Source organism: Balaenoptera acutorostrata, chromosome 11 (genome assembly GCF_949987535.1).
Source record: "Balaenoptera acutorostrata chromosome 11, mBalAcu1.1, whole genome shotgun sequence".
NCBI classification, from domain to species: domain Eukaryota; kingdom Metazoa; phylum Chordata; class Mammalia; order Artiodactyla; family Balaenopteridae; genus Balaenoptera; species Balaenoptera acutorostrata.
Genome location: NC_080074.1, coordinates 106846510 through 106872345, shown reverse-complemented (window position 1 = coordinate 106872345; position 25836 = coordinate 106846510). Strand labels below are relative to the sequence as shown.

At 54.0% G+C, this 25836-nt stretch overlaps 1 protein-coding gene and 1 pseudogene across 8 annotated transcripts; one reads left to right on the top strand and one right to left on the bottom strand.

Moving 5' to 3' along the window:
• The first annotated feature begins 1615 nt into the window (after positions 1 to 1615).
• BID (BH3 interacting domain death agonist) lies at positions 1616 to 24088 on the top strand. Of its 8 annotated transcripts, none has more exons than XR_009009695.1 (7): positions 2103 to 2292; positions 2764 to 2990; positions 13718 to 13779; positions 17126 to 17327; positions 19539 to 19678; positions 20372 to 20584; positions 21493 to 24088. XR_009009695.1 is itself a non-coding variant. In XM_057556375.1 (6 exons), the coding sequence occupies exons 2-6, from the start codon at positions 13768 to 13770 to the stop codon at positions 21502 to 21504; spliced, it is 579 nt and encodes a 192-aa protein (XP_057412358.1). In that variant the 5' UTR covers positions 1624 to 1737; positions 13718 to 13767; the 3' UTR covers positions 21505 to 24088. The 8 variants fall into 8 exon arrangements, 5 of the variants coding, with proteins under 5 accessions (XP_057412360.1, XP_057412358.1, XP_057412361.1 ...); XR_009009696.1 differs by lacking the exon at positions 2103 to 2292 and adding an exon at positions 2466 to 2619; XM_057556375.1 differs by lacking the exons at positions 2103 to 2292; positions 2764 to 2990 and adding an exon at positions 1624 to 1737.
• LOC103013351 (cytochrome b-c1 complex subunit 10-like) lies at positions 22466 to 22629 on the bottom strand (annotated as a pseudogene).
• Positions 24089 to 25836: the final 1748 nt, after the last annotated feature.

Sequence of the window (25836 nt, the reverse complement as noted above, 5' to 3'; positions counted from 1 at the left end):
TCATGGCCGAGGAGGCTGTGATGTGGAAAGTGAAATCACAGTCAGAGGCCTGTGTAAAAAGGCAGAGACGCATGTCATCCATCACCCAAGTTTAGCGGTCAGAAGCGGTGAGAGTAAGAGGAGAGTTGGGTGGTGCTGAGGCTGGAAGGATTACTGGCTCTATGCATTGGTTTGAAGTTAAACTCCTCCTGACAAGACCACAGTGAGAGCCTGGGAGCAGCTTTTAGGCAGCATGATTCGGCCTGGCTGGTCCACATAGGGTACTGGCAACGCATTTGTGGTCCTAGAGATGAACTTACGGCTCTAGAGTGTGGGTGCAGGGGGGGCAGGGGCTGATGGCTTATGCAGGCGGCCTCAGCGGCCAGGTGAGGAGTTCTGTCCCCGGCCATCGCAGGGAGAGAGTGCTGAGCTGGGACCCCTGATGGGTGGCTGGTCTTGTTGTCCCTTCACACCAGTCATGTGTCTGTTGGGATGAACCTGCTCTATTTCAGATTTTCTAGATTGTCCCTTCAGAGCTGCACATAAAAGCCAAAAATTTCATTTGAAGTTAGGTGTGAGACAAAGTTGGACTCTCTTGCAGTGGAAATTGGCAGCTCCATCCTTTCCTTGCAGGGCTGTGAAATCAGTCCCTCGCTCTGTCTCTCTTGTTTTGACTGCCAGGAGCCCCATTTAAAAGAAGTACTTGCTGTTTAATACTTTTATCACTTGGATATGCAGCTCTGATAAAGAAATCAAGTTGGGACATAGATAACACTGCCTAGATTTAAAAACTGTTCCCTCAGTGGCCTCTGCCAGGGGCACGTGGTTCCCAGTTCCATTATGTGATCTTTATTACATAGTTTTTTTAAAAAATTAATTTATTTAATTAATTTATTTTTGGCTGTGTTGGGTCTTTGTTGCTATGTGAGGGCTTTTCTCTAGTTGCGGCGAGTGGAGGCTACTCCTTGTTGCGGTGCACAGGCTTCTCATTGCAGTGGCTCCTCTTGTTGCAGAGCACAGGCTCTAGGTCGCGGGCTTCAGTAGTTGTGGCACACGGGCTCAGTAGTTGTGGCTCGCGGGCTCTAGAGCACAGGCTCAGTAGTTGTGGCGCATGGGCTTAGTTGCTCCGCGGCATGTGGGATCTTCCCGGACCGGGGCTCGAACCCGTGTCCCCTGCACTGGCAGGCGAATTCTTAACCACTGCGCCACCAGGAAACTCCCTATTCCATAGTTTTTATTCACTGTAAAATTGGTGCCACAGTCACTTAAGAAAAATTCGGAAGTACAAAAAAGTAGAAAATCCTGCGATTTTATGATTTCACTGTAACCAGTCCATGGTTTCTGGTTGTATTTCTTTCCGGTCTTTTTTCTTCTTTTTAAAATTCAGTTTCTATTCCTGAGTTGGCGTGTAGCTACTGCCCTGGTCCCTGGAGGCCTCTGTTCCTGCTTCTCCGCGCGCGGCCTCCAGGGACCTGGCGAGGGGCGGGGCCTGGAGGTGGGCCTGGGGCGGAGCCTTGTCGGTGTGCGGCCGGGAAGGGGCGGGGCGGGGCCGCGGCAAGGTTGAGGAAATGATGGAGTGGGGGCGTGGCCGTGCCGGGGCGGGCGTGGCCGGCAGTAAGGGGGCGGAGCCTTGTCGGGCGGGGCGGGAGCTACCGGAAGTGGGCTCGCGGCGGCTACGCGCTCCACCCCCGGGACGTCGGCTTTTTCCCGCCCAAGCCTGGTGCGCAGCCGCCTCGCCGCCTGGCGCCGCCGTGGGAGGTGAGTGCCGCCGGGCGTCCCCAGTCCCCGCGCCCTCCGCCCCTGGGCCGCCCCCTCCCTGCCCCCGGGCGCTCCGTCCCGCTGCTCCCTCCGCGTGAGGCAGACGCGGGTGCGGGCCGAGGCGCGTCCCCGGCTCGCGCTGCCCTGGACACGCTGCGGGCGGCGGAAGTGGGTTGTTGAGTGACTTAGTGACCGGAAACCCTGAGAGATCCGAGACCCTCAGCCAGCAGGCCGGGCGCGGGGCGTGGGGCGCGTTTCTTTCATCCAGCGAGCGGGACGCGCTGCGCTGCCGGGGTGGGATGGCCCTCACGGGGGAGGGGGTGGTCTTCACTGAGGGGGGCCTCACCCCTGAGACCCTTTCGGGCGACTCCGCCCCGGCCATGCCCCTCCTGCGGGTCTGTCTGCTGCCCAGGCCTCCGTCGGCGGCTTCAGCAGGGGCACGTGGTTCCCAGTTCCATCCCACCCGTCGGGACGCAGGCGGGTCGGGCCGGGGGCTCTCCTGGGCCCGGGTCCCTGCCATCTCCGGGCAAACCCTGAGCCCGCCGGGAGCCACGGGTGACTGTCCCTGGAAGAGGGTCTGCGCTCGAGCTGGGGGAGGGTGGGAGGAGCCCTCCGGCTGCAGGGGTTGAGCTGGCTCTAGGAAGGCACCGCGGGGAAGAGGATGGGGCGGCCCGCGGGGCGGCTTCTGCCCTCCTGCCCCGAGGGAGGAGTTCAGCGCAGCGCACGGGGCAGCCTTTCCGCCGGGGTCCAAGGACGGAGTTCTCTGGGCTGGGCCCAGAGAAGACTCCGCGGGACAGGGCGCTGTGTGGTGGGAATGGCAACGGTGGGACACCGGGATGCAGGCTTTGGAGCAGAGAGCTGCCGGAACAGGGGCTGGGTCCCGTAAGTCTTGTCTGAGGAGGTCAGGCCATCCGAGGTGGACTCTGAGGGGTGGATAGGAGCTTGCCAGCAGTGCGGGAGTGCTGGGGGAGGGGCCCTGCTCCCGGGCCTTCGCAGACCCAGGACTGGAGGTCCCACTCACTGCAGATGCGAGCGGCCTGCCCGGACGCCCCGGCACCCAGGAGCAAGGAGGAGGGGGACCGGCCTGGCGCTGCCTGTGGCGGGGGAGGGGTGGGGCCTGTGCCCCGATGGAGGAGCGCGCGTCGTGCGGAGGTGCCCCGGGACGCCGCGTCTGGACTGTCGCCCCTGAGAAGCCTCGCTCCAGAGCTCTGGCAGGTGCTTCTGTGGCTGCGCCTCTGGTGGCCGGACGTCAGGTGGGGGCTGTGGAGGGAGTGGAGGCCCGCAGTGCTCCCCACCCTGCTGGGCCTCCCTTGCACAGGATCTGACAGCAGCACCTGGGCCCCCGGGGGTCACACGTGTGCTCGCCCGAAGCACACGCGGAGCTCACTGGGCGGGACACGCGGGCAGAGCTTTGTGTCTGGACGAATGCTGATCCGAGACGAAGACGCTTGAGTACCCTGCCGCCCCAGAGCCCCAGCTCTCCCTGCGGGGCTGCGCTGCCTGGGTTCCCGGCCGCCGCCCCACGTCCCAGCCCTGCTCCCCTGCACCTGTTAGACCCGGGGTGGTGGTGGGGAGGGCCTGGCCTTTCTGCAGACCCCTCCCTGCGGGCAGCCTCGGGGGCGGGGGAAGCGTGGGGCGGTGCCGTGGACCCTCTCTGGGCCTTTTCCCCAAGAGCCCTCCCCGGTCCTTTCCCTCCTTCCTCTCCCTCCCTCCTCTTCCTGCCTGTGCTGGGCTGAATGGGGAAGTTTCCAGTGAACAGCGGACAGACGTGATCATCTGGGTGAACCGCAGAGCAACCACTTCTGGAGGTTCTGCTGCAGATTGAGTTCTCGGTTGGCTTTTGTGTGGGTATTTGTGTCCAGGGTCCTAGAAGCCACCACTGAGACAGTGAGGAAGTGGCTCGTTTGCAGTTATCCCCTTCCCTCAGTGTCCTGTCATCGCGGGTGGGGAGGACACGAGTCCCCTCTGGGTCACAGAGCAGGTTGAAGAGGGGCTGGTCACCTTCAGGCACACGAGTGCCGTGGGGCCTGGGGACCTTCTGCCCTGGTGGAAGGATGTGGCGGCCAGCCGGGAGCGGGGCTGCCACGCGTGGGGAGAGACCTCTTCCGGGGCCAGGGGTCCGGGTCACCAGGAGGGCCGTGGGACATCCCTTTTCTTCTCCCTGGCTCCAAGGCGAGGGAGGTTGTTGGGACAGAGGCCCACCTCGACGCTCTGGAGCGGCCCCCGGCACACCGGCCTCTGCGGGCCGTCTTGCCGCACCCCGTGTGCGCACACCTCTCGGCCAGGGCCTGGGCAGGTCGGGCGGCGGGAGACGAGGACACTGGGACTCGGAGGCTTTTCGCACTGGGGGGTGGGTTTCACTTCTGGGGCCTGTGTGACGGGGTGGCTCCCCCTCTTTATTCCACCCTCCCTTGGGCTGCTTTTTAAACCTCTTATTGAGGTATTTCACATACCATAAAATTTCCCCATTTAAAGTGGTTTCCAGTTTACTCTCAGAGTTGTGCAGCCATCACCACAATCTAATTTTTGAGCATCTCAGCAGCCCCCAAAGAAACCACGCACATTATCAATCACCCCCCAGTCCCCTTATCCCCACAGTCCCAGGTGACCCTAATCTACTTTTTTCTCTGTGGAGTTGCCTATTCTGGGAAGTTCATATAAATGGAGTCATACAATCTGTGGTTTTCTCTGACTAGATTGTTTTTATTCAGCATAATGTTTCAGAGTTCATCCAATGTTTCAAATTTCATTCCCTTTTATGGCCAAATAAAGATTCCGTTTTATGAATATACTACATTTTCTTTATCCATTCACCAGTTGATAGACATTCGGCTTTTTGCTGCCTTGAATGATGTCACGATGAACATTCGTGTACAAGTTTCTGTGTGGACGTGTGTTTTCATTTCTCTTGTATATATGCCTGCCTAGGAGTGGAATTGCTGGGTCTTGTGATAGCTCTGTTTAACATTCTGAGGAGCTGCAGAACTGTTTTCCAAAGTGGCTGCACTATCTTAACGTTTCCACCTGCACGGTATGAGGCTTCCGGCTTCTCCACATCCTCGCTACCACTTGCTATTATCCTTTTGGTTCCAGCCGTCCTCGTGGGTGTGAAGGGGTATCTCATTGTGGGTTTTTTTCCTTTCTTTCTTTCTTTTTTTTTTTGGCCGCGCCGCACGCGTGGCTTTTGGGGAGCTTGGTTCCCTGACCAGGGATTGAACCCGGGCCCTCAGCAGTGAAAGTGCAGAGTCCTAACCACTGGACCGCCAGGGAATTCCCCTCTCATTTTGGTTTTGATTAGCATTTCCGTAGTGGCTAATGATGTTGAGCATCTTTTCATGTGCCTGTTGACCATTTGTATGTCTTTGGATCCTATTAAAATCTTTTGCCCAATTTTTAACTGGGTTGTTTTTTTATTGTTGTTAACAAGAATTCTTTGTATATTCTGGGTACAAGTCCCTTGTCTGGTAAATGATTCGCAAGCATTTTTTCCCATTCTGTGGGTTGTGTTTTCACTGATCGTTTCCTTTGAAGCACAAAGGTTTTTAATTTTCAAGAAGTCCAGTTTATCTATTTTTTTCTTGTATGACTTGTTCTTTTGGTGTCATATCTAAGAAATCACTGCCTCTCCCAAGGTCATAAAGTTTTATTCCTTTGTTCTCTTCTAAGAGTTTTTTTTTTTTTTTTAATGGTTTTAGCTCTTGTATTTAGGCCTATGATATGTTTTGAGTTAGTTTTTATATATGATATGAGGTAGGGGCCCAAATTCATGCTTTCGCCCCTGTGATACCCAGCTGTCCCAGCACCATTTGCTGAAAAGCCTATTCTTTACCCTGGTCTTGGCCCCTTTGTCAGAGGTCGATGAACCATAAATATTAGGGTTTATTTACGGACTGTCATTTCTGGTCCATTGATCTGTGAGGTTATCCTTTGCCAGTACCACATTGTCTCAATTACTGTAGCTCAGTCATAAGTTTTGAAGTTGGGGAGTGTGAGTCTGCCAGCTTTGTTCTTTTTTACTTTGGCTATTTTGTGCCCCTTGCATTTCCTCATGAAACAGGAGCCATTTGTCACTTTCTGCGGAAAAGCCAGCTGGGAGCTTGAGGGTAACTGTGTTGGGTCCGTGGGTGTCTGGGGGGCTCCCACTGGTGGAACGGAATACATCCTCCAGTCCATGGACAGGAGTGATTTCATTTATTTAGGTCTTTACTTTCCTTCAACGATGTTTGTAGTTTTCGCTGTACAAGCCTTACACTTCTTTTGTTCATTGTATTCTGAAGTACCTTATTTCTCTTGATGCTGTTCTGTTTCTCAGTTTCATATTTGGGTTGTTTATTGCTGGCACGTAGAAGTACAACAGATCTTGCAGAGATTGTGTCCTGCAGCGCTGGTGAACTCATTTATTACTTCCAGGGGTGTTTTAGTGGATTCCTGGGGCATTCCCATATGGAAGATCATGTCAAATCAGTATCTTAAAGTCTCTCGGTTGCTCCCAGTGTGTGCAGCCAGGATTGAAAGCCAGTGGTTCCCAGGCCTGTGGGATGGAGGGGAGGGCCGAGGAGCGGAGCAGGCACTGGGGTTTCTGAGGATGTGCCCAGCGTCTGGGGAGGCCTGAGGGACGGAGAGCTTGGCGCAAAGGAGCCAGAGAGACAGACCAGCGTCCACACTCCAGCTTCTGTCCTGGCGAATCCAGGTGGCAAGGGGCTGGCAGTGAGGTCACACTGTGTTCTGGGTGAGTGGCAGCTCCCACCCCGCCACGAATCGTCAGAAGGGGCCCACGTGGACACTGGCCTGGGCCTCCTGTGGCTCTGCGTTGACCCTCTTCACCTGCTTCGGGGGAAGGACTGTCTTACGTGATCTCAGCAGAAGCAGACCTGGCGGCCGCCTTAGAAATCCACGTTATCTAGAAACTGGTTGTTATCATCTATCTTACTGGTTCCCTCACTAATTAATGAGCTAATAAATAAAATCTTGGACATGTGTTCATTTTATTGTTTTGTATTTGTATGAAAGTCGTGGTTTCGCCCTCTTCTCTGGCTGCCAATTTTGGAGCCGTCCCTGAATGTGTGCCAGTGGGTTTCAGCCCCCAGAGGCCACGTCTCAGGGCCAGTGGAGTGGCGCCCTCTGTCCTGCGTTTGGCTGGGTTTTGTGTTTGCACATGTGGACCAGTTACTCCGTTGGTGCCTTCGCTGACTGTGGTCCTTGTGGGCAGGTGTCAGAGGTCTGCCCTGTGTTGAGCGGGAGAGGACAGAGGATCTGGGTGGTCAGACTGTGGTTTGTGTCCTTGGTCTCTTTTGAGCTCAGCTCAGAATTTTGTGCCACCACGGAGAACCACTCCTTGACATCCGGACCCGTGAGCCTTGGTGTTTCTGTGTTTACTCTTGACCTGGCCCTGAAGTTGTGGGACCGACGCCGTGTGCCCTGTGGGTCTGTAATTCAGCAAGGCCTTGGCCTCTTGGTGTGTGAATGTGCGAAACGTTTTCTCATCATTAGGGACTTAGGTTGTGAAGTGTCTCAAATTGGAGGAACTCTGTTCCCATTGGCTTGTGGACCTAAATAAATGCTTATATAAATCAAATATTTCTAAAATTTCCAGAAAATCAGGAAATCTCGTTTCTAATAATTTAAATGCATTAGACTTTAAAAAAATTTAAAATGCACAGAAAGGAACTCAAATTTTCTTTATTTATTTATTTTTGGGTCTTTGTTGCCGTGTGCGGGCTTTCTCTAGTTGAGGCGAGCGGGGGCTACTCTTCGTTGTGGTGCGTGGGCTTCTCATTGCAGTGGCTTCTCTTGTTGCGGAGTGCGAGCTTCAGTAGTTGTGGCACGCGGGCTCAGTAGTTGTGGCGCATGGGCTCAGTAGTCGTGGCTCGCGGGCTGTAGAGCGCAGGCTCAGTAGTTGTGGTGCACGGGCTTAGCTGGTCCGCGGCGTGTGGGATCTTCCTAGACCAGGGCTCGAACCCGTGTTCCCTGCATTGGCAGGTGGATTCTTAACCACTGCGCCACCAGGGAAGTCCAAACTCAGGAACGTTTTAAGAATGCAGGTTTACAAACAGACTCACAGGTACAGAGAACAAACCAGTAGCTACCAGTGGGAGAGGGAAAGGGGAGGGGCAAGACAGGGGGAGGGGATTAAGAGGTACAAACTACTATGTATAAAATAAATAAGCTACAAGGATAATATTGTACACCACAGGGAATATAGCCAATATTTTATAATAACTATAAATGGAGTATAACCTTTAAAAATTGTGAATCACTATGTTGTACACCTGTAATATTATACATCAACTATATCACAAAAAAGAATGCAGGTTCACATAATTAAGATAAATCTTTGGCAAATGAGGATAAATTAATAATTTGGGGCTTTAAAAAGCTGTGTCTTTTCTCTGATTTATCGGTATTATAGTTAATATTGATTACATGTAATAATCAATATTCAATATATCAGTATAATGTTGATATAATACATTTTATTCTAATTGGTTTCCCCCCAGACTTCTACAGGTTTACTTATCAAATCAGCTAATATTACTCTTACATGATGTTTAAAATTAAGAGAAATGTAAATTTGTTTTCAACTAAGTTGAATAGAATTCTGACATTGTTTTTACTTTAACAGTATTACAGGGTACAGCTTGGACGCACATTAAATTGAGTTAATGATGGCAATCATTGTCTACCTAGGTAACTTCTAAGTAAGACAGGATACCGAAGCATTGGGTACCAGGTGTAAGTTCAGGTGTTTTCAGTGTCCTCAGCAGAGGCTTCGTCTCTGGCTGGTGTCGCTCAGCGTGTCTGCACCATGGGGACGCCCAGGGCACGCGTGCTGCTGGAGATAGCATCTGAGCTGTGACACCCGGGCACCTGGTTCTCTGTGAAGGAAGGTCAATCACTTGGGTTGAGTTGTAATTAAAATGGATGACAGAGAAAAACTGTTGTATATGTGCTTTTATTTTCAAGGAAAGGGGGTCTTTTCCACCCCCCTCAAACTTTTTGGTCTCTCTTTTACACATAAAAATTACTGAGGACCCTGAAAAGCTTTTGATTAAGTGGGTTTTATCTATTTTATGTGTGAGAAAGTAAAACTGGAGAAAATTTTCAAATATTGTTGATTTGTTTGAAAATATCAATGGCTGTTGCTTAACGAACATTTTTTAAAAATACTGTATTTTACAAAACAATGTTTTTAGTGAGAACATTGTTTCATGTTTTTGTAAATCTCTTAAATGTCAGAGTCTGAGAAGAAGCTATGAAATCTCACAGTTTTAGCAAAGTTTGCTTGTTTTGATGGTCTTGCCTCCTTTACTGTCAAAACGATTTTTTTTTTTTAATTGTTTATCTTTGGCCGCACCGCGGAGCTTGTGGAACCTTAGTTCCCCGACCAGGCATCAAACCCACGCCCCCTGTAGTGGAAGCGTGGCGTCCTAACCACTGGAGTGCCAGGGAAGTCCCGAAAACAGTAAATTTTGATGCTTTATGTTTTAAGGGGAAAAACAGCCCCACAAAGAACAAAAGTTGATCACTTATGAGGAGCTTAAGGTTTTCTTAGTTTTGTTCATTGATAACCATGTCCTGTTTCTCAGGCATCCGTGACCCCATCTTAAGTGCCCAAGTGGACTCTGACAGAGCTTCCAAAGGTTGGACGGACCCTGAATTTAGAAAAAAAAATGTTTTCAGGATATCTTTTACACCTAAGACTATCATTGAGACTTCCCAGAGTGCCCCTGGAGAATCCCAAAGGCCGTTCACCTTATAAAGAGAGCGATTATACAATTAATCAGATTTGTTTGAAGTGTTACTGTTGTGAGGCTGCTTTGGTTATGTTTACAGGAAAACATTACTCATTTAAATGTTTCAGAAGCTGTGTGCTATATGAGGACTCCTTTATTCTCAGGGGAAACACTGATCACGTTTGTTACGTACTGTACCCCAAAAGAGAATCTGACCCCCTTCCGTTCTGATGTTGTTGGTTAGAGAAACACGTGAATCACCCCCGGCAGCCTGTGCCCTCTGGGGATGACTTGGGGCTTTTCGTGTGTGTCCTCAGCAAAGAAGGATGGAATCAGAGACTTGTGGAAAGGACTGGTACCAGGTACTTTGAACTAGTGATACTTCACAAACAGGCTTTTGTGTTCTCCTGGCTTCAACAACTCAGAGCTTCACCCAGGGTGCAGGTCAGGGTTTCCAGGCTCTTCTGGATGCAGACGGCGTGGGCGCAGCTGCTGGGACCCACAGACCAAGGTGGGAAACTGGTGGTTTGCTCGGAATATTGCTGACGTTTTCATTTCTGTTTTCTAGACACACGAAACTTTCTCTTTCTTCAACTGTCTATAACCCATAGAAATTTGGTAGACGGCAATGACATCTAGTTCTTCCTGACAGAATTCTTGTTAAGTTTCCTCATTTTGTGTGATGGTACAGCTATTTGCATAGGTTCAAAAAGAAGACTCTGGGGGGGGGCGGTTTCTTGCAAACTTTTTTTATTGTGGTAAAATATATGTAAAATTTTACCGTTTTAATCATTTTAAGTGTACAGCTCAGTGGCATTAATAGGAATTAATAATTCTCTAGAAAACAGGCACGATTTCTCATGTAAGTGGGGCAAGACGGTGTGTGTCCTTCTGCGTCTGGCTTGTTTTGTTCGGTGTAACATCCTCAGGGTTCCTCCACATTGTCGCAGGTGTCAGAATTTCCTTCTTTGTTTGTGTGGTAAAATATACATAAAATTTTCCACTGTAACCACCTGTGAATGTCCCCTGCACTGAGGTGCCACCACCCCCGTCCTCCCCAGGACCCTCTCATCTTCCCGCCCCGGCCCCCAGCCCCCGGCCCCCGCCCTGGGCCAACAGTCCACTTTGCGGCAGAGAAGTGGACTCAGGAAGCAGCTGCCCTTGTGCGTCTGGCTCATGTCCCTCGGCTCAGTGTCCTCAAGCTCCGCCCTGTGCAGCAGGTGCCAGAATCTCCTTCTCTGCGGCTGAACGAGACTCACTGCGTGATGGACGCACTGCGTCCATCCACTCACCCATCAGTGGATGTTGCGTTGTCACCACCTGTGCTGTTGTGAGTGACACAGCCAGGATGGGTGTGCACGTATGCGGAAGCAGAGTTACTAGAACAGATGGTAATTCTGTGTATAAGTTTTTTGAGAAACTGCCTACTGTCCTTCGTTCTTTTTACCAGGATGTAATATAATTGGACAACTTGAGAGCCTTCCTCAGAACGTCCTATTTCTGAATGATGCTTGTATGATCGACTGTGACAGGCCACTTGTCACAGAACTGAGCTGCCTTTAGGGAGTGAAGGCTACAGAGCCCCCCAGAAAAGCCAGTCTGACCCTGGGGTCCCCGTCCTCCATGGTGGGAAGGTCGCTTCCTGCAGGCCAAGGAATCTGAGATAAGTGGGGACCCGAGTAAGAGAGGCCGGGACTGAATATACGACTGGACGGTGGCAGAGCAGCCTGCCCGGCCCCTTCCCCCAGTCCCCCCAGTGACCACCAGCCCGGGAGGTCAAGTCAGAGTGCTCTCTGGTCAAGTCAGAGTGCTCTCTGGGACAGTCCAGGAAGCTAAAAATAACTTCAGGACTCGATTGATACCTGACAGCTTCCCTCCTTTCTGTTCGTGCCTCCGACACGGGGCGACACAGAGGACGCCATCGCACGGGGAGCCATGGCCAGCGGGCCCCCTGCTTCCCCCGCGGCCTCCTCTGCAAAGCTCCCCACCCCCTGCCTGCATTTGAGTCTCTGCCACGTGCAAGTGTCTGGATCCGTGGCCCCTGTTCCCCTGGCTGGGCTTCCTTTTCTCCGCACACATCTAGAGGGGCCTAGAGGGGCCGCAGGTGGAGCCTGTGAACTTGCTTGGCCGGGCCTCCTGCCCGCCCTCGGGGTAGCAGAGCCCAGCCTGAGCTTCCTGGTGAGAATTTCCAGACAGAAGCTGATCTTGTGGCATTAGTAGCTGTTTAATCTAAATTTGCAAAAGAAACCTCGGAGGCCTGGCTGGTTAATTAGCATTCTTCTGAGACCCGCCCTGTTTGTGTGTGTCAAAGAATAATCTTTGAGATCATTACCAGTCCGGAGACTGTCAGGAAATCTGTGAAAGACTCTGAAATGGGCAAAAAACCTGGATATTCTGGCCAGCTCACTGTTTCTGGTTTTCTTGTCTTGGAGCTATTTTACACCTCTGTAAGTTGCAGAAAACGGATGCTGATGCAGGTGATTTGTCCATAGAAATACAGGTGCTCTGCCGTCGGTGCTTGTGTGCTCTTTGAGTGGTTTTAACATCTTTATTTCCCCCATTAAATAATCAGTTACATAAAATCTTTAGTAAGTGTTCATTTCAGAAGGAAAAAAAAGGAAATCCACCTTCTCCAAACCCACTGTCTTTCTGAGGAAAACAGCGGGGCCCAGCCGTCCTGCAGAGGCACTTTCTCCTGTGGATCCATCCCGTCTGGGTCAGCATCCGTGTTCTGCTCTCATTCTATATCCTTACGTAGAGGGAGAGCTATGAAGACATATATGCACAGGTGACCTTCGAACAACAAGGGTTTGAACTGCATGGGCCCCCCTTCTGTGGGGATGTTTTTCACTAGTAAATGCCCCACGGGCTGTTGCTGGTTGAATTGGAGAATGCAGATCGCGGATACAACTAAATTCTGTGCCCGCTGACCCCCGCGTTGTTCAAGGGCCACTTACGTAAAGGCATTAAAACATTTTGTGGAAGTATGTGTTGAGGCGGGAAGTGAGCACAGCGTCAGCGATGTGGACGTGGATCAGGGCCGCGGGGACAGCGGGGAGGGCAGGTCCGGGCGGAAGGCAGATTTTATGTGAGTCACCCCTTGATGGCGGCCTCCCCGGTTTTCGGAAGCTCGCTCCTGAGGGCGCGGTGGAGGCTGAGGCTGTGGCTGGACGTGGGTTGGCCTCTGCGGCCTTTCCCCCAGGGGCCTGCTCTGTGGCACGTTGTCCTGCAGCTCTGCCTCCTGCCCTGGAGGCCCGCGGAGGCCCTCGGGCCAGCGTCCTGCTGCTTCCTGTCTGTCCCTCCACGTTCACCCGCGTCCTTTGCAGCCTGCCCGGCCCCAGGGTGGGCTCATCCGACTCCCGGTGGGTGGCCTGGGTCCTGGGGATGCAGTCCCCCAAGGCCCCCACCCGCGCTCCCTGGGGGGAAGCCTTGCCCTTTCTCCCTGGAGAGGAGCTGGTGGTTCTCTTTTTACCCCCCGTGTATTTAGGAACCGTATGGAAGTTCCAAATTTGACTGTTACTGCCCTACAAAAGGACCGATTCATTGGGTTTAGCCTAATACTGTGTGTAAACACACATTCACTGGTGCGGACATTTTAACGCGGGATTATTCTGTTGAGACTGCTCTGCAGAAATATTTCCGGTCTGTTTGGACGTCTCTATGATGCACACAGCTCTCATTCTTTTATATTTTCCATGTTGGGGGCATAATCTTTTTAAGCTCAGTCTCCGATGGGCTTTTGTCTGCTCAGTTGTTTATGCCTGCCAGGTTATTTAGTGTGGATTTATATGCCATCTGGAAGCCTGAATCTTTTGTGTGACTGTCAAATACACATTCTTTTCTTAATTTATACACATCTTTCTGTGCAAGACTGATCTCACCAGCCCTTGCAGCCACGTGGCCCTGGGCCCAGGCGCGCCTCGTTTTCCCACCCACTCGGTGCTCTGGGGCTGCAGCTGGGGAGGGTCGGTGGGGAGCGCGGTGATGGGGCCGTGGTAATGACACAGCAGGTCCCTGGAAACGTCCAGGTGTTTCTCGTGGAGGGAGCCCGGCGCTCCAAGTACTGTATTGACTTGGAGAGGGTTCGGGAGCAGACGGCCCTGTCTGCCTGACCAGTGAGCTCAGGCTGCTGGGGGCTGGGCTGAGGTGGGTGGGCGAGGGCAGCAGGGCTCCCAGTTCTTCCCTGGGGGTCCTGGAGGGGTGTCCCCACGGGGCCCTGCACCCACCCTGTGTGTGTCCTCTTCCAGGCTGCCGACCCGCACCCCTGTGAGCTGGAGCCCACGACGCCGCCTGGGCCATGGACTCGAAGGTCAGACGGGCGGTGGTCCTGGGGGTGTGGGTGGCGGAGCCTCGGGTCCCAGCTCCGGGGAGCAGAGGGCAGATAACCCTCTCGTCCCCTCACCGCTTCCGCCCGCTCCTGTGCAGCACGGGCTCAGAGCTATAGCGTCGCCGAGGTTGCGTGGGCTGGTCCCCCGCCTCAGCAGGATGGGGCCTAAATGGTGCCTTGTGCTTTGCGCGAGTTTAAAAGATAAAGTCGCGCCTGGCCCAGCAGAAGCTCTTCTTCACCTCCTTCCTGTCTTTGCCAGGCAGTGTGGCATCTTCGGGCGTCCAGCCCAGGGCCCTTCGTGTCCCCACCAGTTCCATGGGGGCGGCCGCAGGCCTGAGGACTTACTAGGTGGTTCACGAGCTTGGCCCGGTTTCTGCATCTCTGAGCAGACAGCGCCTGGGGGCTCGGTGTGCGCTTCTCAAACATCCCTCTGCAGGCCTGGGAGCCGTGTGGTTCCCAGCTTAGCAGCTCAGGAGAAACGTCAGCTACTTGAGCAGAAGAGGTTTCGGGAGCTGCCCAGGTGCCGCTTCTCCTGACGACTTCAGTGGGAAAGGGCAGACACACTCCCAGGGCTTTGCTTTCCCCTTTCTTTCCTTCAAGCTGAGAAAACCGAGACACAGGCGTGCCCCACAGTCAGGTTCACGGTGAGACATCCAGCAGCTTCCTCTTCCCCCCTCAGAAATTTCACCCTGCTATAGATTTTCTGACTTTTTTCCCCCTTTGATTTTGTTTCCAGGTGTTTTTAATTACAGTAAAATTTACCATTTTAACCTTTTACTGATTGATTGATTGATTGGCTGTGTTGGGTCTTCGTTGCGGTGCACAGGCTTCTCATTGGTGGCTTCTCTTGTGGCGGAGCACGGGCTCTAGGCACACAGGCTCAGTAGTTGTAGCTCGTGGGCTCTAGAGCGCAGGCTCAGTAGCTGTGGCGCGCGGGCTTAGCTGCTCCGCGGCATGTGGGATCTTCCCAGACCAGGGCTCGAACCCGTGTCCCCTGCACTGGCAGGTGGATTCTTAACCACCGCGCCACCAGGGAAGTCCCCATTTTAACCGTTTTTAAGTGTCCGGCTCAGTGGCATTAAGAGCACTCGCGTCACTGTGCCACCACTGCCCCCTTCTCTCTGTGCATTTGATGCCTCAGGGACCACACAGATGAGAGGGATGGAGCGGTGCATGTCCTCTTGTGTCTGGCTTATATCGCTGAGCATGATGGCTCGGTTTGGTTTTTGGTTTTTGTTTACTGTTTACATGGTGCTGTTCATCTATACTATAGCATTCTTTGATTTTTTTTGATAGGTAGAAAAAGAAAATGAGATTGATGTTTTTTTTGTTTTGTTTTGTTTTGACTGTTTGTTTGGTGCTGTCTTCTCCAGGTTTGGACACCAGGATTAGTCTAGTTTATCACACACATTGGACAGCTCTCCATCGTTTTCTCTGCACTGGAACTGATTTTATAGCACGAGTTATTTTTGCCTCCTATAGATGAAATCTGTATTATGTCCGGCAAGATTTCCTAAGTCTTGATCATTTCTCTTAACGTACTTTCCCCTGTGACCTAAAAGGATAAACAACTATCCAATCTTCCACCTTCTGAGACATCCGTTTCAGCTTGTATCACTCGTCCCTCCTTGGCTTGTCACCAGCCTTGCTTGTTCTTGGTGTGAAATGCTGTTGGTCTTCTGGGCCGGCTGCCTGTTTGGGAGTCCAGGCCAGCCTGTTCTTGACATGCTCAGAACGGAGTCTGTCCACACGCTTCCCAGCCGGATGGCACTGAACGCTTGGCTCCGGGGCCTGAGCCCTCTAACACGGGATGCTCTCCTTCTCGCCCGGCCACTTCTGTTCTTTGTGTTTCGGGGGGAAAGGCGGAGGTCACTGCACCTGGGTTTGATACCTGACCTGGCGTAGCTGTTGCCAACTGCTGCCACACACCCAGACTCTGGACCCTGTTTACTAACCTCTCGAAAAAGGCGGCCTGGTTCAGTTCCCTGGGGCTGCAGCAGGGAAAGCCCACGGCTGGGTGTTTTCCTGAAGTGTCTGGAGGCCACGAGTCTGGTATCAGGGTGTTACAGGGCTGGTTCCTCCGGAGGCTCTGAGGAGCCCGCTCTGGCCTCTCCAGCTCCGGTCTCCATCTGCACTGGCATCCCTGTGTGTGTCTGTAAGTCAGCCCCTTTCTCTTGTAAAGACATGGGTCTTGGGATTAGGGCCCCAATCCAGGAGGACCTGGCCTTAACGTGACATCTGCAAAGACCCCATTTCCAGATAAGGTCCTGCTCTCAGGTCCTGGCGGTCAGCACCTGGGCCTGTCTCTGGGGGACACGGTTCAACTGCAGCCCTGCCTCAGCCCCTCTTCTCTCCTGACCGGGACGTCTCCTGAGGTAGAGACGAAGCACGTTCTTGAGTTTCTCAGCTGCCTTGTGCCACTGGCCTCACTGTAAAGATTTAGTAGAGTAGAGCTTTACATACATTTTCCCCCTTTTAGGAGTAATTCTGGAGAAGTAAAGGCTGAATAGCAATACATAAGCACCTTATTTTATGCATTTTGTTTAAAACAATTTGTCCTCTAAAAACTGTCCTCTCAAAGTTTTCTGATTTTCCTAATCAGAATATTTTTCTAGTATTTTCTAATGAAAAACATTATGGACTTGGAAGTAAATTTTACCTGCACCTTCATTTTCTCCCCGTGACTTCTCCCAGCCCAGGCCGTGTGTTTTGCGTGTGTTGATCTGGGCGGTCTCGGCATCCTAGCCTCTCACGATGCCCTCTCATCCCAGGTCTGGGGGTGACCTGAGCACCCCGGCCCTACTCTGCACTTGCCTTCTTGTTGCCACGTGCAGCGGCCCTCCTGGCTCCCGCCGTGCTGCTCGTGGGCTTGGCCAGGGGCTTATCTACCTGAGGTCAGCCAGGCCTGCCCAGAGGCAGGTGTTGCCTGTGGTCACTACTGCCCGGGCTGTATTGAAAATCTGCTTTTGCACAACACCCTCCTGGGCCCACAAAGGACATGATGGCAGAGGATGAGCTTCTAACTGCTGGATGCACTCCCAGTGAGCGTGGGCTCTGGTTGGTAAAAGATACGCGGGGCCCGGCGCAGGCGTGCAGAGCCAGGATGGCACCTAGACACATACGTGCCTGACCTCCCTCCCCAGGGCGCACCAGCTGGCCGCCGGCAGGTGGGCCACCTTCTGCAGAATTGGAGCTTTTCGGCATCTGTACGTGGCCCTGCGGACTGGCCCCTGCCCACTGGGAGGGTGTCCAGGCCCCGGGCCAGGGAGGCCCTCCCGGGCCCGGCTGCCTGGCCCGGGGCCACGTTCCCACAGGACTCTCCTCTCAGGTCAGCAACGGCGCCAGCCCCCAGGACGAGCGCACCACAAGCCTGCTGGTGTTCGCCTTCCTCCAGAGCTGCCCGCGCTCCCGCTGCCACCAAGAGCTGGAGGTGCTGGGCCACGAGCTGCCCGTGCGCGCGGCCCACGACGATGAGCTGCAGACGGATGGCAACTGGTGCAGCCACTTCCGTGAGGGGGCGGCAGAGACAGGTAGGCGCCGGGCCAGCCTCCACGGCCCAGATCCGGACTGTGGGGCCTTCGGGCTCAGGTCCACCCCGTGCACAGCGGAGCAGGCCTCGCCGAGTCCAGTCAGTTGAAACCCACTTGGGTTCCTGAGGATTCTTTGCATCTGTGCAGCGCCCACGCTTTACTCCTGTGCATGTCATGGCCATGATGATCTGCACGGTCACCAGGGCAGCGGGGACCTGGGGCTCTTTTCTTGGACCGGGCCGTCCTCCGTGTGCGGCAGATTCTAGGTGTGTGTCCTGTCCTCCCGGCCTCAGCTTTTGCCACCAGTGCTGCCTCCACGGAGGCCGCTGGGAGCTGACAGCTGGGAGCCCCTCTGGAGGTGGGCTGGGCACAGCACACCCTGGAGCTCCCTGAGGAATTCTGTCGGGTTCCTGAACCAGCCTGTGCTTCGGGGGGAGGCTCCCGGGTGTTCCCGACGCTCCCGGGAGGCCTGGGCTGGAGTCTGCCGCCTGGTGTTGGGGGGTGGGGGGTCACTGCCCTCTCGCGGCTGATCCAGCCTCTGGGCCCCCAGCTGTCTTAATTCAGGTGGCTGGCGACGCGGCAGGGGGTCCCCACCAGCCAGGGTTGTCTTAGGCCCCCTTTGGGAAGGGGCAGGAGTAGCTCTGCTGTCAGGCCTGCTGCCCTGGTGGCCCCCGTCTGCACCAAGCCCCCCTCACACTGTGGAGCCTCTCTGGACGCACAGGGCAGGGTGGGCGCTCGGGTAGGATGCGGTGCGTGGTCAGGAGCCTGAGGGGGTGTGGAAGCAACGGGCAGAATAGAGGCCTGGCTGCCACTTGTCAGTGGATTTGTTCGCTCAGCTGGACGGGAGGAGGTGGGAGAGCGGGGCCATGGGGGGCTGTGCAGGAGGCGGGTCAGGACAAGTGCACGGGCCGGGCCGCGAAGGGGACCACGGGGTCGAGCGTGGCCGGGCTGTCGACCCAGGTGGAGGAGGTCTCGGCAGGCGAGTGTGACCTGTCCCCAAGCAGAGGTGGGTGGGTAGTGGGAGGTTTCGGGGCGAGGAGGGCTCGTGTTGGGGTCACACAGACACATCTCAGTGAGGTCAGGCCTGCAGCCGGGCCCGTGGAACTCCACGGGCGCAGGGCTGTGCAGGCACTGCCGGCAGATTCCACCAACCACAGGTTGGAAATACTTGGGGAAAAAAGTTCCAGAAAGTTCCCCAGAGCAAAACTTGAATTTGCTGTGCGCTGGCGTTGTATTAGGTGGAGGTGATCGCGTGAGGTTACGCCGGCCCCTGGAGTTTGGTGCCCGCGGGGGTCCTGGGCCGGCGCCCACCCAGACCCCGAGGGACGAGTGTGTGGGCAGGTGGGCGAGGTTGCTGGTTGGGGTCCAGACCAGAAGGCGCGGCACTTGGACCCTCTGGTTTCCCAGCACGTGTAGACGTTGCGTGTACACTACACGGAAGTGTGCTTGGTGTGCAATAGCGCTGTCTTAACAGCATTCGTGCCTTAATTAAAAGTACTTCTTCATTGCTACATGCTAACCATCCTCTGAGCCTGCAGCGCGTTGAAGCAGTGACGTCACTGGTCACCGTACAAATATATAATAATGAAAAAGTTTGAAATATTGCGAGAATTACCAAAATGTGACACAGAGACACAGAGTGAGCAAATGCTGTTGGAAAAACGATGCCAACAACTCTCTCGATGCAGGGGTGGCTGCCACACGCCTTCCACACGCGTGACGGGCAGAGGGGGGCTGGAGGTGGGCGAGTACACTTTCTGTGCTGCGGGGAGAAGCAGCGAGGGGGCTGGTCACTCAGCGCCCCATGTCCCCAGCTGCGTACCCGGGAGTCAGCCCACAGCTGGGAACCCCCGAGCCCCTGGAAGCTTCTGTTCTGGGGAGGGGCTCAGATGGTGTCCGGGAAGGAAGAGCGTGGCATCTGGGGAGGGGTGGGGGGGGGGGGAGAGGAGGCAGAGTCCAGGGCGAGAGGCCGCGGAGCCTCTGTCCTGACCGCTTCCTCAGCCGACAGCCGTTGGACGCTGGGCTTCGAGCCCCAGTCGTGGCTACCCCGGCATCACAGGTCCTTCTCCCGCCCGGCCCCTGCGCCTGGTCCCGTGTTCACACCGTCCTCACTGGGCTGTGGATGCAGGACCCACCCCTTTCCTGGAGCGGGTGGAGCGGGAGCGGGGTGTGAGCGGGGCGTCATCTGAACCCCCCTCGTCCGCACGTTAGACTCTGAGACTCAGGAGGAAGTGGTCCGGGACATCGCCAGGCAGCTCGCCCAGATTGGGGACAGGATGGAGTGCAGCATCCGCCCGGGGCTGGTGGCTGGCCTGGCCGCGCAGTTCAGGAACAGGAGCCTGTCGGAGGAGGTGAGTGAGAAAACCCACGGGGCTTGTCCTCTGCCTTCTGGCAGACAGACCAGCGTCCAGGGAGGTGGCTCAGCTCGTGACTGCTGGAGAGAGTCAGCCTGGCGAACTGTCTCTCGGAAAAAAGTCACTGAAAACCTGAACCTGAAGTCAGACTCAAGAGTTTGGGGACAGAGCCCCCCAAAGATTAACAAGATGGATGTGACTCTTCCTGAAACAACGTGTTCCACTCTGACAGCTGAGGCTGCGGGGCCCCCGCGACCTAGAAACGCCCTCGGGCTGGGCCCGGCGGGTCGAGCCTCCCGCCTCCGGGAAGGCCCGTCTGTCAGGGAGCCTCCCTCTGAGCTTCGCTGGCTGGCGTGGATCAGACACAGGCTGCTGGTGCCGTTCTTGCTGCCACGTGTTGGCGCGTGGAAGGTCCTTTTCCGGTCCGGCGGTCCACGAGGCCTCTCCCGGCAGGAGGTCTCCATCCCCCTCCCTGCCCCCATGTACCGGGGCCGCACCCCTGGGCAGTGACTGACCTTGATCTCAGGTGCCTTTGAGCAGATGAGGACCCGCTGCGGGGGGGGGGCGGGGGGGTGCCTCGCCTGCCCCCAGCTTTGCCGCCTCCTCTCCTCTGGCCTCCTCAGCTGTTTACAGCACTTCCCCCTCCCCGCGGGAGGCCTGGTAACCGCGCCGCTGCTTCCACCCGTGCAGGACAGGAGGCGGTGCCTGGCGGCCGCGCTGGAACAACTCATGCAGCTCTACCCTGCGGACGTGGACCACGAGAAGACCCTGCTCCTGCTGACCATGCTCGTGGCCAAAAAGGTGGCCGACCACTCGCCAGCTTTGCTCCAAGATGTCTTTCACACCACAGTGACCTTCATCAACCAGAACCTTCTCGCCTACGTGAGGAACTTAGTCCAAAACGTAAGAGCCAGTGGTGGCAGCTCCTGGGCTCTTAACCGCCCTTGGTGCCCGCCTCTCCCCAGCCCGGCCCCCTCTGAGCTCTGGGACCCTCACTGCAGGGCTGCCTGCTGGGGACAGACCCCAGGGAAGGTGGTCACGGCCCTTCCTGCTCAGGAGGAAAGGCTTGGTCCTGCGTCTGGGAGTCCGGCTGTTTCTGAGAGGAGCTGCTGTCACCGGGCAGCGGAGGCCGACTATGCACCCTTCACAGGCTCGTGAGAGCTGCTGGGGGCAGGAGAGAGAGCTGGAGGGGCCCACGCTGGGCTTCCCCAGGCTGCTGTTGGCCTCACCTTGTCACAAAAATGAGTATAATTTAAATTAAAACACATGCTTACCAAGGAGGGTGAGCGGTCAAAAGGGGGTAAAAACTGCACACATCTGTCCTCCACCCAGGATATTAGAAAGTCTGGTGCTTCAGTTTCACAGACCACCTGGAAGGGAAAGTGGATGTATCTTATCTGTAAATTTTGGGGTTTTATGTGTCGGGAGTCAGGCGTCTGACCCTCTTAACATGTAGTTGATGAGCCTTAAAAGCATTCTCTCTGCGTGGCCTTCAGTTACACGGGCTTTTAAAAATAAAAACCGGAGGGAGAACACAACCCCAACTTGTGAAACCAAGCTGAGCTGTTGTTGGAAGGAGATAAGCCTCTGTTAACAGCTTCCGGACACCGTGGGGCTGAAACAGAACCTCGGTCCAGTCCTCGCACCCACTGAGATGCCTCTTGGCACCATAAGTGACTTGGTGAAAGCTGTGTTTGTCTGCAAAGCCCCAGCTGCACTTGCTGCTGACTGTGGCCCTAGAGGCTCAGGTCTAGGGTCCTGGCTCAGGAGGGAGGCTGGCTAATCCCGGCTGTTGTCCTTTCTTGCTCCAGGAGATGGACTGAAGGGACGACTCAGCAAAAGCACGACTGGTTACAACTTGAGATGGCGACAGCAGTGTAGCTGTCTCCACACAGATGGAGCCTCTGCCACTTAAACATGCTCAGAGAAGACAGGCACGAGATGACAGCTGTGTATCTCTCACCATTTTAAAGGCAGGGACCATTTAGGAATTTCTTCATGTACACATGTGAATGTTTCACATCATCTACATCTATCCACACACTGTGCCTTTACCTTATGTCTGCTGGAAAGGTCCCCGCCTGAAAATCAGATCTAAAAGCAGATCGTGAGTTCCCTGGTGGTCCAGTGGTTAGGACTCCTCTGTGCTTCCACTGCAGGGACCGGGTCTGATCCCTGGTCGGGGAACTAAGATCCGGGATACAAGCTGCAGTCAAAAAAGAAAAAAAGAACAACAAAATAAAAGCAGATTGACAAATAAAAGGCAGAAGAAAAAAAACACACTTCATGTTTTTTTGTTTTTTAAAAAAACCCACTTGGGACTTTCCTGGCGGTCCAGTGGTTAAGACTCCGTGCTTCCACCGCAGGGGGCGCAGGTTTGATCCCTGGTCAGAGAACTAAGATCCTACATACCGTGCAGCGCAGGAAGGAAAAAAAAAAAAAGTGCACCCTTGGTGGTGGTGGTGTTACCACAGGCAGTGCCGAGTGTGAGGGGACCAGGGATTGGAGAGGGAATGCATGGACCTCTTACAAGTGAAAAATTCCCCTCAAAACAGGGACACCTTCATAGTAAGGAAGTGGTCTTTTTTTTTTTTTTTTTTAAGGTTTCATAGGTTTAATGCCGTGTGTGTTCACACACCAAAGCTATTTCCACCAACACAGGAAATCTCTCTCTCTCACCGTGTATTTCCTCAAGGTCCATCCCAAGAGCCTGGGCCATTCCAGATGCAGCTGGAAGAAGGCAGCGCCACCAGATACCGGAGGGGTCCAAGGGGATGGGTTTCATTAATCGTCCTTCTTGAACTTGCCGTTGATGTAGAGCACCTGGTCCAGAATCAGTCAGTGGCCCGTGCCAGCCCCACGGCTCCCATGGCGCCCCGCAGGCCCACTGTGGGTGACCGGTTTCCGGCCAGCTGGCGGCAGCGAGGGCCCGTGAACCTGCTCAGCATCGTGGCTCGTCCCGGCTCGGGGTGACCCCAGCCCCGCTGGCTCGGGCGCACTCAGTCTTCCTGTTTAAAAGCCAAGCAGCACAAGAGGTTCTGGACTCAGACAACAGGAAAATCAGACCTCAAAATGTGTCTGACTTTTTCACCGTGATTTCCTTTTACTTGAGTCAGGAACCACAGGCAGTTAAAAGACGTGGAGGTGATTTCAAGGCCTATGTCAACCAGTTTCCAAAATCATGTAACTAAATGCACCCTTTTCTCTTTCCAAGAAGTCAAGGTTTTGATAAAAATTTTAAGCTACTGCATCCGTCCTGTGGGGAATGTCTGTGAAGAATCTTACACTTTCATCTTCCAGCCATGCCCCCAGCTCATCTGCACCTATGAAGCTGCTTATGGAGAGAACAGTTTTCTAGGCATACAAGATGAAAGAACAGTTAGACTTAAGAATTCAGCATTTGTGGTGGCTCCCTTTTCTAGACACACAGTCAGTATACAAGTAATAACAGGGACTTCCCTGGTGGTCGAGTGGTTAAGAATCTGCCTTCCAGTGCAGGGGATGCAGGTTCGATCCCTGGTTGGGGAACTAAGATCCCACACGCCGCGGGGGAACTAAGACCCCGATGCAGCCAAAAATAAATAAATTTAAACAAAACAAAAAACTATAGCCCAATAAAATTTGAAAAAAAAAAAAAGAATAACAAAACGCAATCACTTAGCACCAGAGTAAACTGGAGCACTTACTGTAGAAGCAACAAAGCCCGGTCTGTTCCCAGTGCTAAGCGTTTCCTAGGATTGGTCTGCGTCCAAGTGCGATGGTGGGTAGGGTCCAGATCTCACATCACCAGTAACAGAAACGCCCTTGTTACTGTGACCATGATGCTCTGGGGAAGGACATGAACACTAGTAATTAAGTACTGATAAATACGTTGTTACCAAAACCACTTCCCTGTTCCCTGAGTTTAAACTTACGAGAAAAGAAAAATGACTCCATGGTTCAGCATCCAACACAGCACCCCAGGGCTGGGTCTCAGGCTGACACCTGAAGAATGCTGCAAGTCCTAAAAGCAAGTAGGCGTGGCTGCGCCTCTGGAAACAATCTTCCAGATTTAAAGGGTTCATGTCACCGTGGAAACACGGTGAATCACACATGAACACAGACACAGGGATCAGTCAGTACAATGTGTCTCAGCAGGGAGATACTTTCTTCCAGGCCCAGGAGCAATTTAAACTCAAGTAGTCAACTCTATAAACTAATGGAAGAGAAAGGAGCTCTAAAGCACCAAATAATCCCAGACTATCTCTTAACAATACTTTAAATTTTTCAGGGGCTTCCCTGGTGGTCCAGTGGTTAAGAGTCTGCGCTTCCACTGCAGGGGACACGGGTTTGATCCCTGGTTGGGGAACTAAGATCTTGTGTGCCGCGTGGTGCAGTGAGTACGTAAATAAATAATTTGTCACAGCATCTTTACCTGCCACTGTTTTGCTTACATTAATACAGTAAGCCACCGTTTTAATGCAGTTTATACATGTTTTGGTGTCAATTTTTCCAGACCAAGTCAGATATACTTTCTTGGTCATAAAGCAAGATAACCCGCTCTTCTCCCCAAGCCAGCGTCATACAGAGATTCCAGCCTTGAGCACATCCTGGCCACCAGGACTCAGGTACATCCTGGAAATTGGTGCATTTTACATCACAACCCTCGTGGACAGAATTGAGATTTTTAATTAAGAGAACGTTTCATCCTGCTTTTTAATTATTTGAATTAAGTGATGGTTAAGAGAACAAAAGATGCTCGGCATCACTGAAAGTCCAGAGGCCCATCTGGTGTACTCAGACCGGCTCCTCAGGAGCCAGCACTGACTGCTGGGCTGCTTCTCGGGGTTCCAGCCCTGGAGCCGCTTTTATTCTCCAGCAAGTTCACCAGCTGTGCGAGTGGGCCTTCGGGTGTTGCTAGCGTGTTTTCAGAACCTGCAGTCAAACCACATAGGTACGTACTTAAGAGGACAAGGCTGATGGTCTGGAAGCAGCCCTCCCGAGTCGAGGCAGGGAGTTACTGTGTGAACAGAAAGATGAGTCATCAGTGTCTTCAAGGCTCATTTTATTACACCCTCCGGTGTCTGCTCCCAACGCTGCCTGCAACAGAGCACCATTCACAGAGTTGCGCTTTGCTGCTTTCCCCCAGCGAGCACAGAAGGCCAATGATGAAGGGAAGCGGAGCCGGAATAACCCACAAACCAGCTGTGCAGGAGAGTAGAGGGACCTCACGCAGGAAGAGGGTGTTACCACGGTGACCGTTTCACCACAGGACTTCGGAGGGACGATAGCATCAGAATCCATAATACACAGACCTCAGCCAAGGAACAAGTCAGGTAGAAAGAGGCACTTTTAACCTGAAGAAGGAAATGAACAACTGTGACAGCAAGAAAAACACAGGTCTAGGAAAATAATAAATTGTCTTTTCCTTCGGTGCTGACCAAGGACCCAGCCGCTTAGTACAGTTCTCTCGCCAGAAATTGTCGTCCAGACTTAACGGGGAGGGGCCCACCTTCTGGCTGTCCCTGGGGAAGGAGGCCAACACTTGCTCTAAATAGATCGCGGGAGGGTGCAGTGTGGCCAGGAGGGGCGGCGGGCTTGGCGGCCCTGCGGACGCCTGGGGAACAGCCCCCTGGGCTACAGCAGCACTTGTGGTGTAGACACGGGCTTGTTTGGATTCAGGGACAGTGGAATAATTGTCTTGTGCAAAGAAAGGGGAGATGTGGATCAACACTTCAGCAACTGACTTCCTGATTAGGTCGCTCCCAGCGTCAGTTTCCAGGGCGTGCCTGTGTCCGAGTGGGCGCCCCCTGCACCCCGGAGGGCACAGACGGGCACCTGTCCCCACACCACCCGAGGAAGCCAAGGAGACACTAGTCCAGCGGGGCGGGTCTGGAACCGCCAGGCACCAGGTCCATGTTGGGAGAGGCCCCTGGTGCGGTGAGCAGCTGGGATAGACTGACGAAACCTTGGCTCCTGCGTGTGGTCCCACAGAGCTGGCTCAGCACCTGCCCAACCGCGGCCTCCCCGGGGCACAGGCCGCCCCACGCGGGACAGGGTACCTGCCTGTACCTCTGCAGGTTACAAGGATGGGAGACGCCAGAGAAGCCCTAGACCTGAGTCAGAAACTCTGTCTGTCACCTGCTGCACAGATGCCAGGCGCCTTTGGGACAGTA

Bases quoted from the DNA above. Each gene is read 5' to 3' on its own strand.
- BID (XM_057556374.1), top strand. From the start codon at position 2,118: ATGCCCCTCCTGCGGGTCTGTCTGCTGCCCAGGCCTCCGTCGGCGGCT. The intron at 2,293-2,763 runs GTGACTGTCCCT...CACTCACTGCAG, and splicing joins GAGCCCGCCGGGAGCCACGG to ATGCGAGCGGCCTGCCCGGA. The intron at 13,780-17,125 runs GTCAGACGGGCG...CTCTCCTCTCAG, and splicing joins CCTGGGCCATGGACTCGAAG to GTCAGCAACGGCGCCAGCCC.